This window comes from Schistocerca cancellata, chromosome 9 (genome assembly GCF_023864275.1).
Source record: "Schistocerca cancellata isolate TAMUIC-IGC-003103 chromosome 9, iqSchCanc2.1, whole genome shotgun sequence".
Classification (NCBI taxonomy): domain Eukaryota; kingdom Metazoa; phylum Arthropoda; class Insecta; order Orthoptera; family Acrididae; genus Schistocerca; species Schistocerca cancellata.
In genome coordinates this window covers 290,493,196-290,505,341 of record NC_064634.1, presented here as the reverse complement: position 1 = coordinate 290,505,341, position 12,146 = coordinate 290,493,196, and the positions used below count along the sequence as shown (strand labels likewise).

At 36.2% G+C, this 12,146-nt stretch overlaps 2 protein-coding genes across 2 annotated transcripts in view; one reads left to right on the top strand and one right to left on the bottom strand.

Moving 5' to 3' along the window:
* LOC126101361 (uncharacterized PE-PGRS family protein PE_PGRS54-like) overlaps positions 1-5,555 on the bottom strand; it is a 45,906-nt gene extending 40,351 nt beyond the window's left edge. The window contains exon 1 of the mRNA XM_049912029.1: positions 5,490-5,555. The gene's annotated coding sequence lies outside the window, so the exon portion shown is untranslated. The remainder of the gene's footprint in view (positions 1-5,489) is intronic.
* A 94-nt stretch (positions 5,556-5,649) lies between these two features.
* LOC126100590 (protein lethal(2)essential for life-like) lies at positions 5,650-11,606 on the top strand. Its single transcript, XM_049911217.1, has 4 exons — positions 5,650-5,807; positions 6,486-6,695; positions 6,782-7,003; positions 11,358-11,606. Exons 2-4 carry the CDS (start codon positions 6,486-6,488, stop codon positions 11,472-11,474), a joined length of 549 nt encoding a protein of 182 aa, XP_049767174.1. The 5' UTR covers positions 5,650-5,807; the 3' UTR covers positions 11,475-11,606.
* The last annotated feature ends 540 nt before the right edge of the window (positions 11,607-12,146 follow it).

Sequence of the window (12,146 nt, the reverse complement as noted above, 5' to 3'; positions counted from 1 at the left end):
AACCAAAGGAAAGTAAGTGCATAATTCTAATGAGTTATATGCACCGTGAGAAACAGATGAAACAACTGGAGAAGAAATGAAGTATGAGATGATAACCTGGTAAGATGTGTACCATCTTTGTACTACTAAATGAAACTTTAAATGCAATTGACAATAAAGAGCATATTTCTGCAATTTTTCTAATTCTCTCAAAGGTATTTAATGTCACAAGTCAGGACCTCTTGCTCATGGATCATTCCACCTCAAAGGAACCAATATTCAGAAATTTCCCCACTCTACCATCTCCAATCCTATGTTTTATATGGTCTTTGATGGTTATATACCGAGTTTCATCCCAGTATCCTCAGTGTTTGAATTTTCAGGGGCTTTTAAAGACAGACTACTCGCCTTCACATAACATATGAGGGCGCAAATGTGCCAAATTTGTTAGGCTTTTTAAATAGTTGTAGTAAACATCTGTTGATTTTCTTTAACACAACTTTTTACACTGTAACACACCATGGCAAAAAGTAGGTATTTAGCCACACCTAAATATAGATACAAGCCTCCTGAATGGCTAACAAATTCATCACATTATTCTGAGAGCCAAGGTTTGACCGACAGTTGCTACTTTTCATATGAGCCAATCATACCACAATTTCAAAGAGCTATTCCTACCTACGATACCTATATATGGATCAGATTTAATTAACATTGGATGCCTAGATGAAAAGATAGGCATCTGCAAAGTTGGCAAAGATTTTCTATATGTAAATTTTATGGTACTTTTGGATGGGGTAGGGAGGGGCAATATCTCAACTGTATCTTGTTATATCATTATTTTATTTCTGGATCTTGCTTATTGACGAGTAAGAATATCTATCAAAGGTAGGGAAAATGGACTATCAATAAATACAAAAAATTAATACTATTTGAAGTAAATCAAAGACGTGTAATTGTAGTATTAAAATTTGCCTATGGTTAGGAATGTAACTACACCAATAAGAAGTATTTTACATTGTTTTACAGTATAGAATATAAATATAATAAAACCTCAGAAAATGCTTTTAAGATTATAAAATCTAGATCATCATAATGGAATGATGATGATGATGAGCGTTTGGCGTCATTGGCCGGGAGGCCCCTCGCGGGGCAGGTCCGGCCGCCTTGGCGCAGGTCTTATTACATTCGGCGCCACATTGGGCGACCTGCACGCCGGATGGGGATGAAATGATGATGAACACAACACAACACCCAGTCCCTGAGCGGAGAAAATCTCCGACCCAGCCGGGAATCGAACCCGGGCCCGGAGGACGGCAATCTGTCACGCTGACCACTCAGCTACTGGGGCGGACATCATAATGGAATGATATGTTGCTTTAGAATGTTTTAACCCTACAATACATGATGGTGCATATATGCATTGTCACAGTTTCCATCGGCCTCGGCATTATAAAGCAGTAGTAGTTTTTTTTTAAGGCTCTATCTTCACAACAGTGATACATTGCTGGAATCACCTCTTTCAATAGTTGCTTTCATTATTGGCAATTTTCACAGTGTCGATGTTCTGTGCGGTGTAATCTTCACTGTTGATGTTGCACAATCTTAGTGTTGAGTAGTGTTTGAATAATCAGTAATCATTGTTGTAGGTGAAGTTAAGCATGAAAGCAATATGTTTTGATAGCCTCATTTGTATATTTTATATACAACCAAGACTGAATATGCTACGCTTCAAACCTGGATATTCCTGAGCTTTCGCAATTGCTTGCTGTACGTAAAACTATTGTATGAAATTTGTACCAGATGTAGACTTGGAGTGGCCAAAAGAGAACCATTCCACCATTAATTATATTGAAGGATTTTGCTGACAATTAATAATTTGTTGTTCAAAATGCCGTGAAATGATTTCATTAGGAGAATAGTCAGGCCACACTACATTCATTTGTTGTCTATTCTGGTGTCAAAGAATGACAGAGTATTAGCAATTTATGATCAGTAACTGTCTTTGTCATGATACTAATATTGCCCATGCTTTTCAAAGAAAGTTAATAGCATATTTAAAGACAAAGACTGAAAACATTAAGAACATTTATTATTTTAGTGATGGTTCAGCTGCTCAGTATAAGAATTTCAAATATTTTATCAATTTATGTCTGCACGAAAAGGATTTCGGCATCACTGCCGAATGGAATTTTTCTGGAGCAAGCCACGGTAAATTGCTTGTGATGGCATTAGGGGAACAGCAAAAAGACTAGCATTCTGTGCTAGTCTACAGAGGCCCTTAGATGACTCCATATGATTTGTTCAATTTCTGTGAAGATAGTATTCCAGGCATAAAGGTTTTTTTTTTTTTTTAATGTGGGCCTACTACAAGAAGCAACTGAAAAAATTCAGCCTGATCAAGAAACAAGGTTTCCCATGTAACGTTAAATATCTGGAACAAGAGAAAAACCATCAATTTAAGATAATTAATTGCAATCAGCTCAGAGTAAGCAGAGTTTCCAACGATGCTACATCATTCACAGTTAATGCCTTCGAAGCAAATGAAGAAATTCCAGCAATCTCAATTGCAAGTTTACAACCAGGACAATATGGTGCATGTATGTTTGACAATTTTGGTGGGTTGTAAATGTGTGTTAAGTTTCATGTGAACAACAAGATGTCCTCGTCAGCTTTATGCATCCACACAGTTCTGCTCATTCCTTCCACTGCCCAACACTTGCTGGATTCTGGGGCAAGATATTTTCATGACTTTAGATACCCCATCAACACCATTATCAGGAAGACAATACAGTTATCCACAAGCTGTCCTTGATAAAATTTTAGAACTGTTTAACCAAAAATGAAGCTGACTCTTTATCATTTCTGTTTTGGAAATTTGCTGTATTGTGCATTATACTTAATTTTATGGCATGTGTTTAAGAAATGTCTGAAACTGATTTATATACTTGAATAAAACAATTAATTATGGGAGCTAATGAGCAAAATATTTCATTTTTCAATCTTCTTGAAGTGCTAAAATAATAAATTTTAAAAAATACTCTTACTCATCAAAATACAAGATCCAGAAATTAAACAATATAACTTTCAAAGCTTAAAGCATGCTCTTTTCATCTATGGAAAGGGGGAAAAAAAAAGAGGATTGAACAAGACACAGTTGAGACACTGCCCCCCCCCCCCAAAAAAAAAAAAATACCCTAAAATTTGCACACAGAAAATTTTGGCTAATTTTGCAGATGCATATCTTTTCATCTAGGCATCCAATGTTAATTAAATTTGATCCATATATAGGCATCATGGGTAGGAATAATTCTGTTAAGTTTTGGTGTGATTGGTTCATATGGAAAGCAGCACAAACCTTAGCTCTCAGAATAGTGCAACAAATTTTCTCACCACTTCAGAGGCTTGTATCTATATTCAGGTGTGCCTAAATCCCTAATTTTTGCGATTGTGTGATACAGAAAAATATTTGCCTGTGTATATTAAAGATAATGACCAAATGTTTGCTAGAACTTTCAAAAAAAGCCTAGCAGACTTGGTACATTCGCACTTTAATATGTGATGTGAAGATGAGTAGCCTCTCTTTAAAAGCCCCTAAAAATTCAACCACTGAAGACACCGATCTGAAATTTGGTATATAACCATCAAAGACTATAAAGAACTTTCACACCAAACTTCATTGAATTTGGAGAGATCAATTGGGGATGAAACTTCTGTTGCTTGCAGTGCAACTTCAGCTGTCAGAGGCTGCAGTCATGCACGCAATTGTGTGTGTCGCCTGTTTTCGACAAAGGACTTGTTGGCTGAAATCTTCTACTGTGACAAGTCTTTTTGTTGTGACTGTGTTCTTAAGTATGGCATATCACAAGTCTCCATTTTGGGACTACTTTTGTTTTTGCTCTACATATATGATCTGGAACCAACCAGCCCACATAGTATATTAAATTTCCTGATGACACAAACGTGTTAGTCAAAGGAGCAACTGAACAACAGCTGCAACATGAACCTCAGATATTACAAACTGGTTCTCAGCTAATAATCTAATAACAAATATTAAAAGAAAAAGTTACTATAAATCTACTTACAGTACAGAATAAACACCCATTAAACCCAACTTGCAGTATTACTTACCAGAAAGTTGGAAAATGTAAATGCTACAAAGTTTTTTGGACTATGGATCCAGGAGGATCCGAGATGGGTAATCAATAAACTGAACACCATTTGTTACTATATAAAAATTCTATCATGCTGCACATAAAAGTAAACAACAAAAAATTTGTACTTTACCAAAGCAGAAGCCCTACTGTGATACAGCATAATCTTCTGGTGAAACTCAAGTGCTAAAACAGTTGTTTCACAATGCAAAAGAGAAAGGTATTGGAAAGGGTTGTTCCCAGAAGTACATGCATAAAGAACCAGAATATCATATAAAGCATTTTCATCATGATGTATAAACTGTAAATATCTTTTAACTTTCAAATGTGTGCCTATTATACAAAAATCTGCAGTTGTAAACTATTATCACAAACACACTGCAAAACTATAAACTTTTAAAACTACATTAATTGTGTTAAATTCATAAGCAGAGTATGACAAAGTGTATATCTATGTCTTTTGTGGAAAAAAAGATGATGTAAACTATGATCACCGATGCGGTAAGAATGGTACACATATACTGCTTTTTCGTGTTCTTGGTAGTAGCAACCATCCACTTCTTGTAGTTCAATCACAGTATGAATTGAACAGATTACGTACAATTGTATGTAATAATTTGCTTTGAGCTTTTTGTATATACACTCCTATATATTTGTAATCGATACTCAACCAAAAGTAGAGAATTTCTGAAAATGCTTGAAGACACCAATCAATCGTCAATTACTGCGGAGAGATGACAAACTCAAAAAATCCGTGGACAGACTGTACCCGAGCAGCTAAAAGATGAAAGTGTGAAGCAAAGTGCTAAGTTTGTGTGTCTCAAAAAAAAACCAGTTTCATTTAAAAAGACTGATGTAGCTTTATGCGTTACAGATAAATGTTAAAAAGAAATTGCAGACACTCAGTTAACTTACAAGTTTTCTTCGTGGTTTATACGTAAGTCTCCGTGCTACCCGAATGTGATTTTCTTTAATTTTTGCCATTACACAGTTCTTGTGAAACAATAAAATAGCGTTAATTCGATTTTCACATTGTCATGCAATATTCACCCTTCGTAATCACTGTGTTCTTGAACATAAATGTTGGACTTATTTTCTAATTGCATTAGTAAAATAAACAAAAATTTACTATAATTCAAATCAAAACGTGTTTGCTTAATTTGTATACACAACATAATTAAATAAGACGCCTTTTGTTATCAACAACAACGCGTGATACAAAACAATTATTCGTAATTACTTACAATGGTTAGATATAAGCCTCTAGATAGCAAAGGTTTTCAGAATGACAATATCCTTGTATTATAACTCATTTAGGAATCCTTAATGGGCCTATAGCATAAGACAAAACCCTACCTCGCCAGTCAGAAGTACGGCCTTACAATAAAACCTTAACAGAATAGGATACAAGCAAATTCCGGGCTCCCGCCACTATTCAAAACATAGAGTTAACGACATCGATAGCTCGAAAACACTGCAAGGAGCTTGATCTTTCCAGACGGCTCCGCCCATTTGGATGTCAGAGGTGTCGAGAACATTCTCGTACAAAGCCGCTGGATATTTAAAAGCGCCGACTGCGCGTACGTACATCGCAGATCGAAGTTGTGTGTGCGAGTGAGAGATACGTACTACGTCGTTTCTCCTGCTCTGATTGTTGTGGTTCTTAACAGTAAGGTAAGGGCTTTATGTGATTGGTGTAATTGTAGTTTTTGTAATTTTATATGTAATTCGTAGTTGTGGGTGTGTTGTAATAGTTAACGCTATGTTACAAGCACGCATGTTTGTCGCTGATAAATTTATTATTTGAGAATTTTATTCTCATTATAAGAAGTGCAGTTGTGTTGAAGGGAAACGGTATGGTTATTAAGTTCGTTAATTTGTGGAATGATCGTAGTGTTCTAAATTTAAGCGTAATTTGAAGAAACTTGTTGCTCAGCCGCGAAAGAAATGTAACTGAATTTTTCAAATTAAGAAATAATTTAGTTTTCAAACATTAGTATAGTTTCCTAACAACGATCAGCGAAGATACATTGTGTGGTCGCCTTTAAAAATTAATAAAAGATGAAGTACACTGAATGTAATATTGTATGTACATCTTAATTTACGTAGGCCTTAAAACTTTCATGATTACTAGCGCTTTTCCAGGAATGTAAGGAAACTTCCTTGATCAGACGAAGGGGTATGTGGTTTGTTAAAATATGATTTTGGAAAGAGCGCAAATTACGCGTGGTTGCATCGTGCGATGAAATAAATAAATTTATTATGAATAGACGGGGCATGATTCGATTGGCGTAGCCTATGTGTAAATAACTTACCTGCTGTGGTCTTATTAAATTTTTTTTCTCTCCTCAGATGGCCCTTGTTCGTGAACTATTCGACGAACTAAATCGCCCAATGTATCTGTTTGATCAGAATTTTGGGCTTGGGATGTTGGGTGATGACCTACTGATGCCACGCACAGCTACAGTGCCTTTGCTGTCTGGTTACTACCGTCCGTGGCGTCATGTTGCAACGAGACACAGCGGTACATCAAACATTCAGAATTCAAAAAGCGATTTTAAGGTGTGGTACTCGATTGTTAGTTGTTAATGACCATATTTAGTTGAAATTGGCCCACACTGAGTAGAAACTTACTTTGTTTATTACAGGTGAGTCTTGATGTGCAGCAATTCAAGCCAGACGAAATAAATGTAAAAATGGTTGACGATTTCGTCGTCGTTGAAGGAAAACACGAGGAGAGACAGGATGAGCACGGTTTTATTTCCAGACAGTTTACTCGCAGATACAAGCTACCAAATGATGTTGAACCAGAGGCAGTAACGTCAAAACTTTCATCTGATGGTGTTCTTACCATTACAGCTCCAAAGAAAGTAAGTTGTTTTTGTATGCTCGAAGTTTCCATCACTATGTGTAACATATCTTTCTGTTGCGTGGGGCTAGGAATGCTTTCTTTTTCGTATATAACTGTCTTGATTTTTATCTTTCACAAATACTAAGAGGAATTAAAAATGTAAAAATAACTTATAGGATCGTTCAGGTTTTTGTGGATGTAACGTTTCGTACTTGTCACAATAAGAAAATCTATTAAATCTGAATACAGAATGGTTATATCAGTCAAAAATTGTGAATTTTAAGAGACTACTCAAAGACATCAACTGGATAGATTGTTGAAATACTTCTGACTCAAATGGAAAATACAAAGGTTTCGTAAAGAAAGTTACTTCCTCTAGTTTTCCCTTAAAGGGAACTCAAATCAGGCAGATGTCTAAAAATAAACCATGGATTGCACAAGGAATAAAAATATTATTTGGGGAAAAAAAGGAGACTTTGTTTACTCCATAGGAACAGCTCTATTAGCATTATTTTACATTATAAAGAAAACTTAGTGTTGCAATCTATTAATTGAGTACACTGTTACTTACAACTTGGGGGCTATCATGTTTGGCAAACTTTGCAATGGAGTATTTGAGACAAGTCTTTATGAACAACTTCTGTAAAATGTCAGTGACATTCATGTCTCCCAAAGAAGTAGCAGCCTTCATAAAATTGTCTCATTAAGCTTCTGACAGCAAATAATGTATTATTGTAGTTCTGGCTTCTTAATGGTTCTGACAAGGGAAAAGCTATGTACACATACACTGAGAATGTGCTTAACTCATTAGATAACAAAGTAGAGACTACTAGCATTTTATGTGGCCTGTCAAAATCCTTTGATTTTGACTCAGTGTTCTCTTAAATAAATTAAGTATTATGGTGTCACTGGCACTGCTGAGAAAAGCCTGAGTCATATCTAATGGGGGAAATAAAGGGTGTCATTGTGACCTACCTGGGCAGTAAGCAGTCTGCCTTCTATATCTGATGGGGAATAATTACATGTGGTATTCAACATTCCATCTTGGGTCCATTGCTTTTTCTTGTGTGCATTAATGACCTCTTACCTGTTACATTGCTAGATAATAAGTTTGTTTTGTTTGCAGATGATACAAACATTACATGTAGAAATGGCTGGTAATTAAAATTTTCACTGACATTGATAGGTGGTTAGAGCTAATTCAATGTCATTGAACTTTGAAAAGATGCACTTCTGTGCCCTTCAAAACCTATAAGGCATAGCCCAATGAATTCAGGCAGACTAGGAAAAAATTTTACCTCCATAGTCTTGAATGTTGCTGAATTTACCATATGTTAAAATGAAAGACGAAGAAACACATTTTCGCTTTCGCCAAAAAAATTTCTGCTCAGAGATACAGCCCTCCAAAGATCATTGTGCACACCATTTTTGAAGATGTGAAGTTTGGCAAAAATTTTAAAATCCTGTATATCTGGAACAGTTCTAGATTTTTTATTTTTTTTCCCTTCTTCTTCCAAAAGTCAATCCATAATTTTACCATACCTGCTTTATTATCACATAACAGGCTCATAAAAATCAAAACCTAGCCTTATTTAACATTAACATAATTTTAGTTTTGAAGGATGAGAAAGAGATGCTAAAAATGTGTTCCACTGCTTCAGTGTCATCACTTTGACATAGTGATGCCTTCCTGTTAAAACAGTAGGAACTGGAGCACTTAAAAATTTAAAAACATTGTGAACAGACTCATGGCATTGTTGCTGTCCTTCAGCTTGAAACCTGTATCCAGCAGCTGCTGCTCCATGTGGTAGCATCAAGTTCACTACAATTTCGTTTAACTCATAACTGGTCTCTGCAATCCACCAGTCACAGTTACACACACACGCCTCAGACATCCTCCTTCTGAGGTTGTGAATCTGAATATTATTCTGATGTGTTAGCCAAACGAACAAAATTGTTTCTTTCTCCCTCTTTAAAGTGCGAGCAATATGAGTTCGTTCATAACTTAGCCCCAAAATGCGTCTTCTTAATTCCTTTCAAAGGAGTACTTTGTTTGGGCCATCCCCCCCCCCCTCCCCCACTCATAGAATTCTTAGATTTCCTCATTGGACAAAAGAATTAGGGCTGTGGATGCGTAGGATTTCATGACTCTCATAAAATCCTCAGCATTCTGAGTCACAGCTGTATTTGGTCTGGAAAGATTGTTTTGTAGAATAGTGCTTCAGCAGGCCGTCTACACCATCACAAGTCCCTTTCCCATGACCAGTTGCACTGTATACATAGTCAGTTGGCACAAGCACCTTACTCAATTCAAACAGCTGGTAATAATTTTTAAAATGACTAGGAGCACCATCAGAAATAATGATCTCTGCCCCTGTTTGCAGTTGAAGAATTTTTTGCATTGCTAGCCTACATGTGCTGAGTCATCTCATATGTCATCACATAACTGCAACACTTGGGGTCTGGGTTTAAAAATGTCACTCCTTAAAAATTGAAACCTTGTTATTTCTCCAATGATACCCTTGTACTTTGTGTGGCATAATTACAGACCAGTTCTCAGCAAAATCACAGTGAAGAACTAAACAGTTTGTCAGCCTGTACACACCCTTTAACTTCTGCAATGTGTTGTTTTCTTCAGATGGTGGTGTGGTACTGATTTCACCGACAATTTACCAAGTTCGTCAATGAAGCTGTTAAAGGCAACAGTTTTCTTATTTAGTTTATTTTCCTCCCATGTCACACATGTAGTTTCTGCAGAGTTACCTGCTACATGTTCCAGGTCAAGTGTCTGTGAAGACAGTATTCCCTTTCCAGGGCAGTCACCACATTCTTGAAACAAACAAGTCTCTCGCTTTGTCACAGACTAATAACTTAACATGTCCAACCAAGGTTGTCATGTCACATGCTCCATTAAGTTCTTCAAAGTTACCACATAAAGTTCAAAATTTGTGCAGCACACACAGACAATTCTAGGTGGTTGTGGAACTACCCACTTGGGTTGTAGTGCAGAAAATTTTGATCTTCCTATATGTGAAGTTGTGTAGTTGCTTTTATAAATTGCAAAAGTTTCTTTAATACTGCTAGTCATGTAACTCTTCACTTTCACAACTTTTTGACCTTCTACATTTAAGAGTTGTAGTGTCTCTTTTGTTGGCACTCTGGTGAGAACTGTCTCATTTATCTTCCAGATAAAATGACTGCGCTATTTGACTTGAACTGCTTCTACAAGATGACCATAATTCCTTGCAAGAATGCTTTGAATCATTTTCTTCTGAAGATAGAACTTCTACTTTGAAGAGTGTGGTCAGCTTTGCTGTAGTGTATTCATCCATAGCTTTAGTAATTTCTCTGCACGTTCTTGATGCATAGAGCTTATGACTAGATCTCACTAACCATGGTTTCTTAACAGAACTAACACCTACCTCTGTAGGTGACTGATTTAGGGCATTTGATTCTTCTTCTACTGATGCAAAATCTGCACCATGGGATGCTTAACCTCGTTCAGATACTATTCTGTCAAAACATTTGGAACACAAAGTTGTCACTAGAAACATCTTCACGTTGTAGCCCCAGCCAGAAGACATTTCAAATAGTCCTAATCACACAAGACAATGCAACTGTGTCAACTGGCAAATTCCTCACGAAAACACTGAACTCACTGGATGGTGTCAGATTTCTTAGAAGCCCCTTCAATATACAAATTAGTACTGAACAACTACAATACAGAAACCTGCAGTGAACAACCACAACAAAGAAAAAATAACTTCAACAAAGACAATAGAAATAAACATTGTAACAAAAAGTTAGTAAGAGACAACTTCAGTGAAGTTGTACACTACTCTTGAAAGTTAAAAAAGATTTTTTAAGTAAAACCTATCCAACTTTTGTGGTGTAAATTCAAGAACATTATGTAGAAACCTGTTCAAGGAACTTTGTATTCTAACCACTGTTCACAGTATATCTATTCCTTAATGAAATTTGTTGCAAGTAATATCTCTTGTTTTCAAGCAATAGATCAATACTAAGAAAAAAGCAATCGTCATAAATACCTAAAGCCCCTTACCTTGGTCTGGAAAGGGGCCAATATTCAGGAACGCACAATTTTCGACAAAATTGCCAGCAACCATTAAAAACTTGGTGTCAGATGTCATAAGTGCACAACTATGTTTTATTTCGACTGTATTGGCTCTGTAAATATTAGCAATTGCAGTTCAATGTATTCATCTAGTTTGACAATCTCCCAACAAATGATCAGAATAGTGAGTTTTTATAAAAACTTTCACATGTTCCACACCCACGAGAATCGTCTCACTTTTGGGTGTATGGAACAAAATGTGAACCTAATCTATTCTAATGCAATGTATGTCTTTCAGCAACTGCCTCCAGCAGACTCAAAAGAGAGGGTCATTCAAATTGTGCAGACCAACAAACCTGCCTTGAGATCTGCACCTGGAAATGATGGTGACAAACAGGAGAAGATGGAACAATAATTAAAAAAAAAATTTCATTAAGTAACTGTAAACATGACTGGTTCATTAAATTTTGAGACTGAAATAAGCTCGAATTCTCATATTTGCATTTCTTTGTATTCTAAGTAATAAAGAACTTTTTCTCAACTTAAAGGTTCTTAATCAATCTTACAAAAGCCACAGTTAAAAGTAATGGAATCTCAGATGTTAAATGCACTTAAGAAAGGATTGAGTTACATTTTGTTTATATAAAGATTTTCCAGAGGGCAAACAGTGATAGTCTTGCTATGTATGTTCAGTTAAAAAAGTGAATTTGAAGTGTATATTTTTGTGCACTGGAAATAATTTTAAGTGATTAGGTGTCATTTTTGTATTCAGTAGTTCAAATGTAGGATATGAACTGTACTTTGAACTTTGCTTGTTACCTACCTTCTTGCAAAGACAAATAGAGCAGCAAAAGCAGATTGATTAGACAAGAGGGGGGGGGGGGGGCGACAATTTGTCCTATCATTGTCCTGATGCCTCCTTTCTTCTGCGTTGCGGTGCATTCCTGTCCGCACGCTCTCAGCCTTTCATTGATGTTACTCTTTCGTGTTCCCATTTACCCTTCTCTTACAGTGTCGACTCCAGTGTGTTTGATGTTGTAGAGGTCACATTTACGGCAGGAATCACTTACAGGGGGATGAAAGGACA

What these genes read in the sequence shown, in the direction of transcription:
- LOC126100590 (XM_049911217.1), top strand. Translation starts at nt 6,486, where the DNA reads ATGGCCCTTGTTCGTGAACTATTCGACGAACTAAATCGCCCAATGTAT. An exon ending in ATTCAAAAAGCGATTTTAAG is followed by an intron (nt 6,696 to 6,781) that starts GTGTGGTACTCG and finishes TGTTTATTACAG; the next exon opens with GTGAGTCTTGATGTGCAGCA. An exon ending in CCATTACAGCTCCAAAGAAA is followed by an intron (nt 7,004 to 11,357) that starts GTAAGTTGTTTT and finishes TATGTCTTTCAG; the next exon opens with CAACTGCCTCCAGCAGACTC.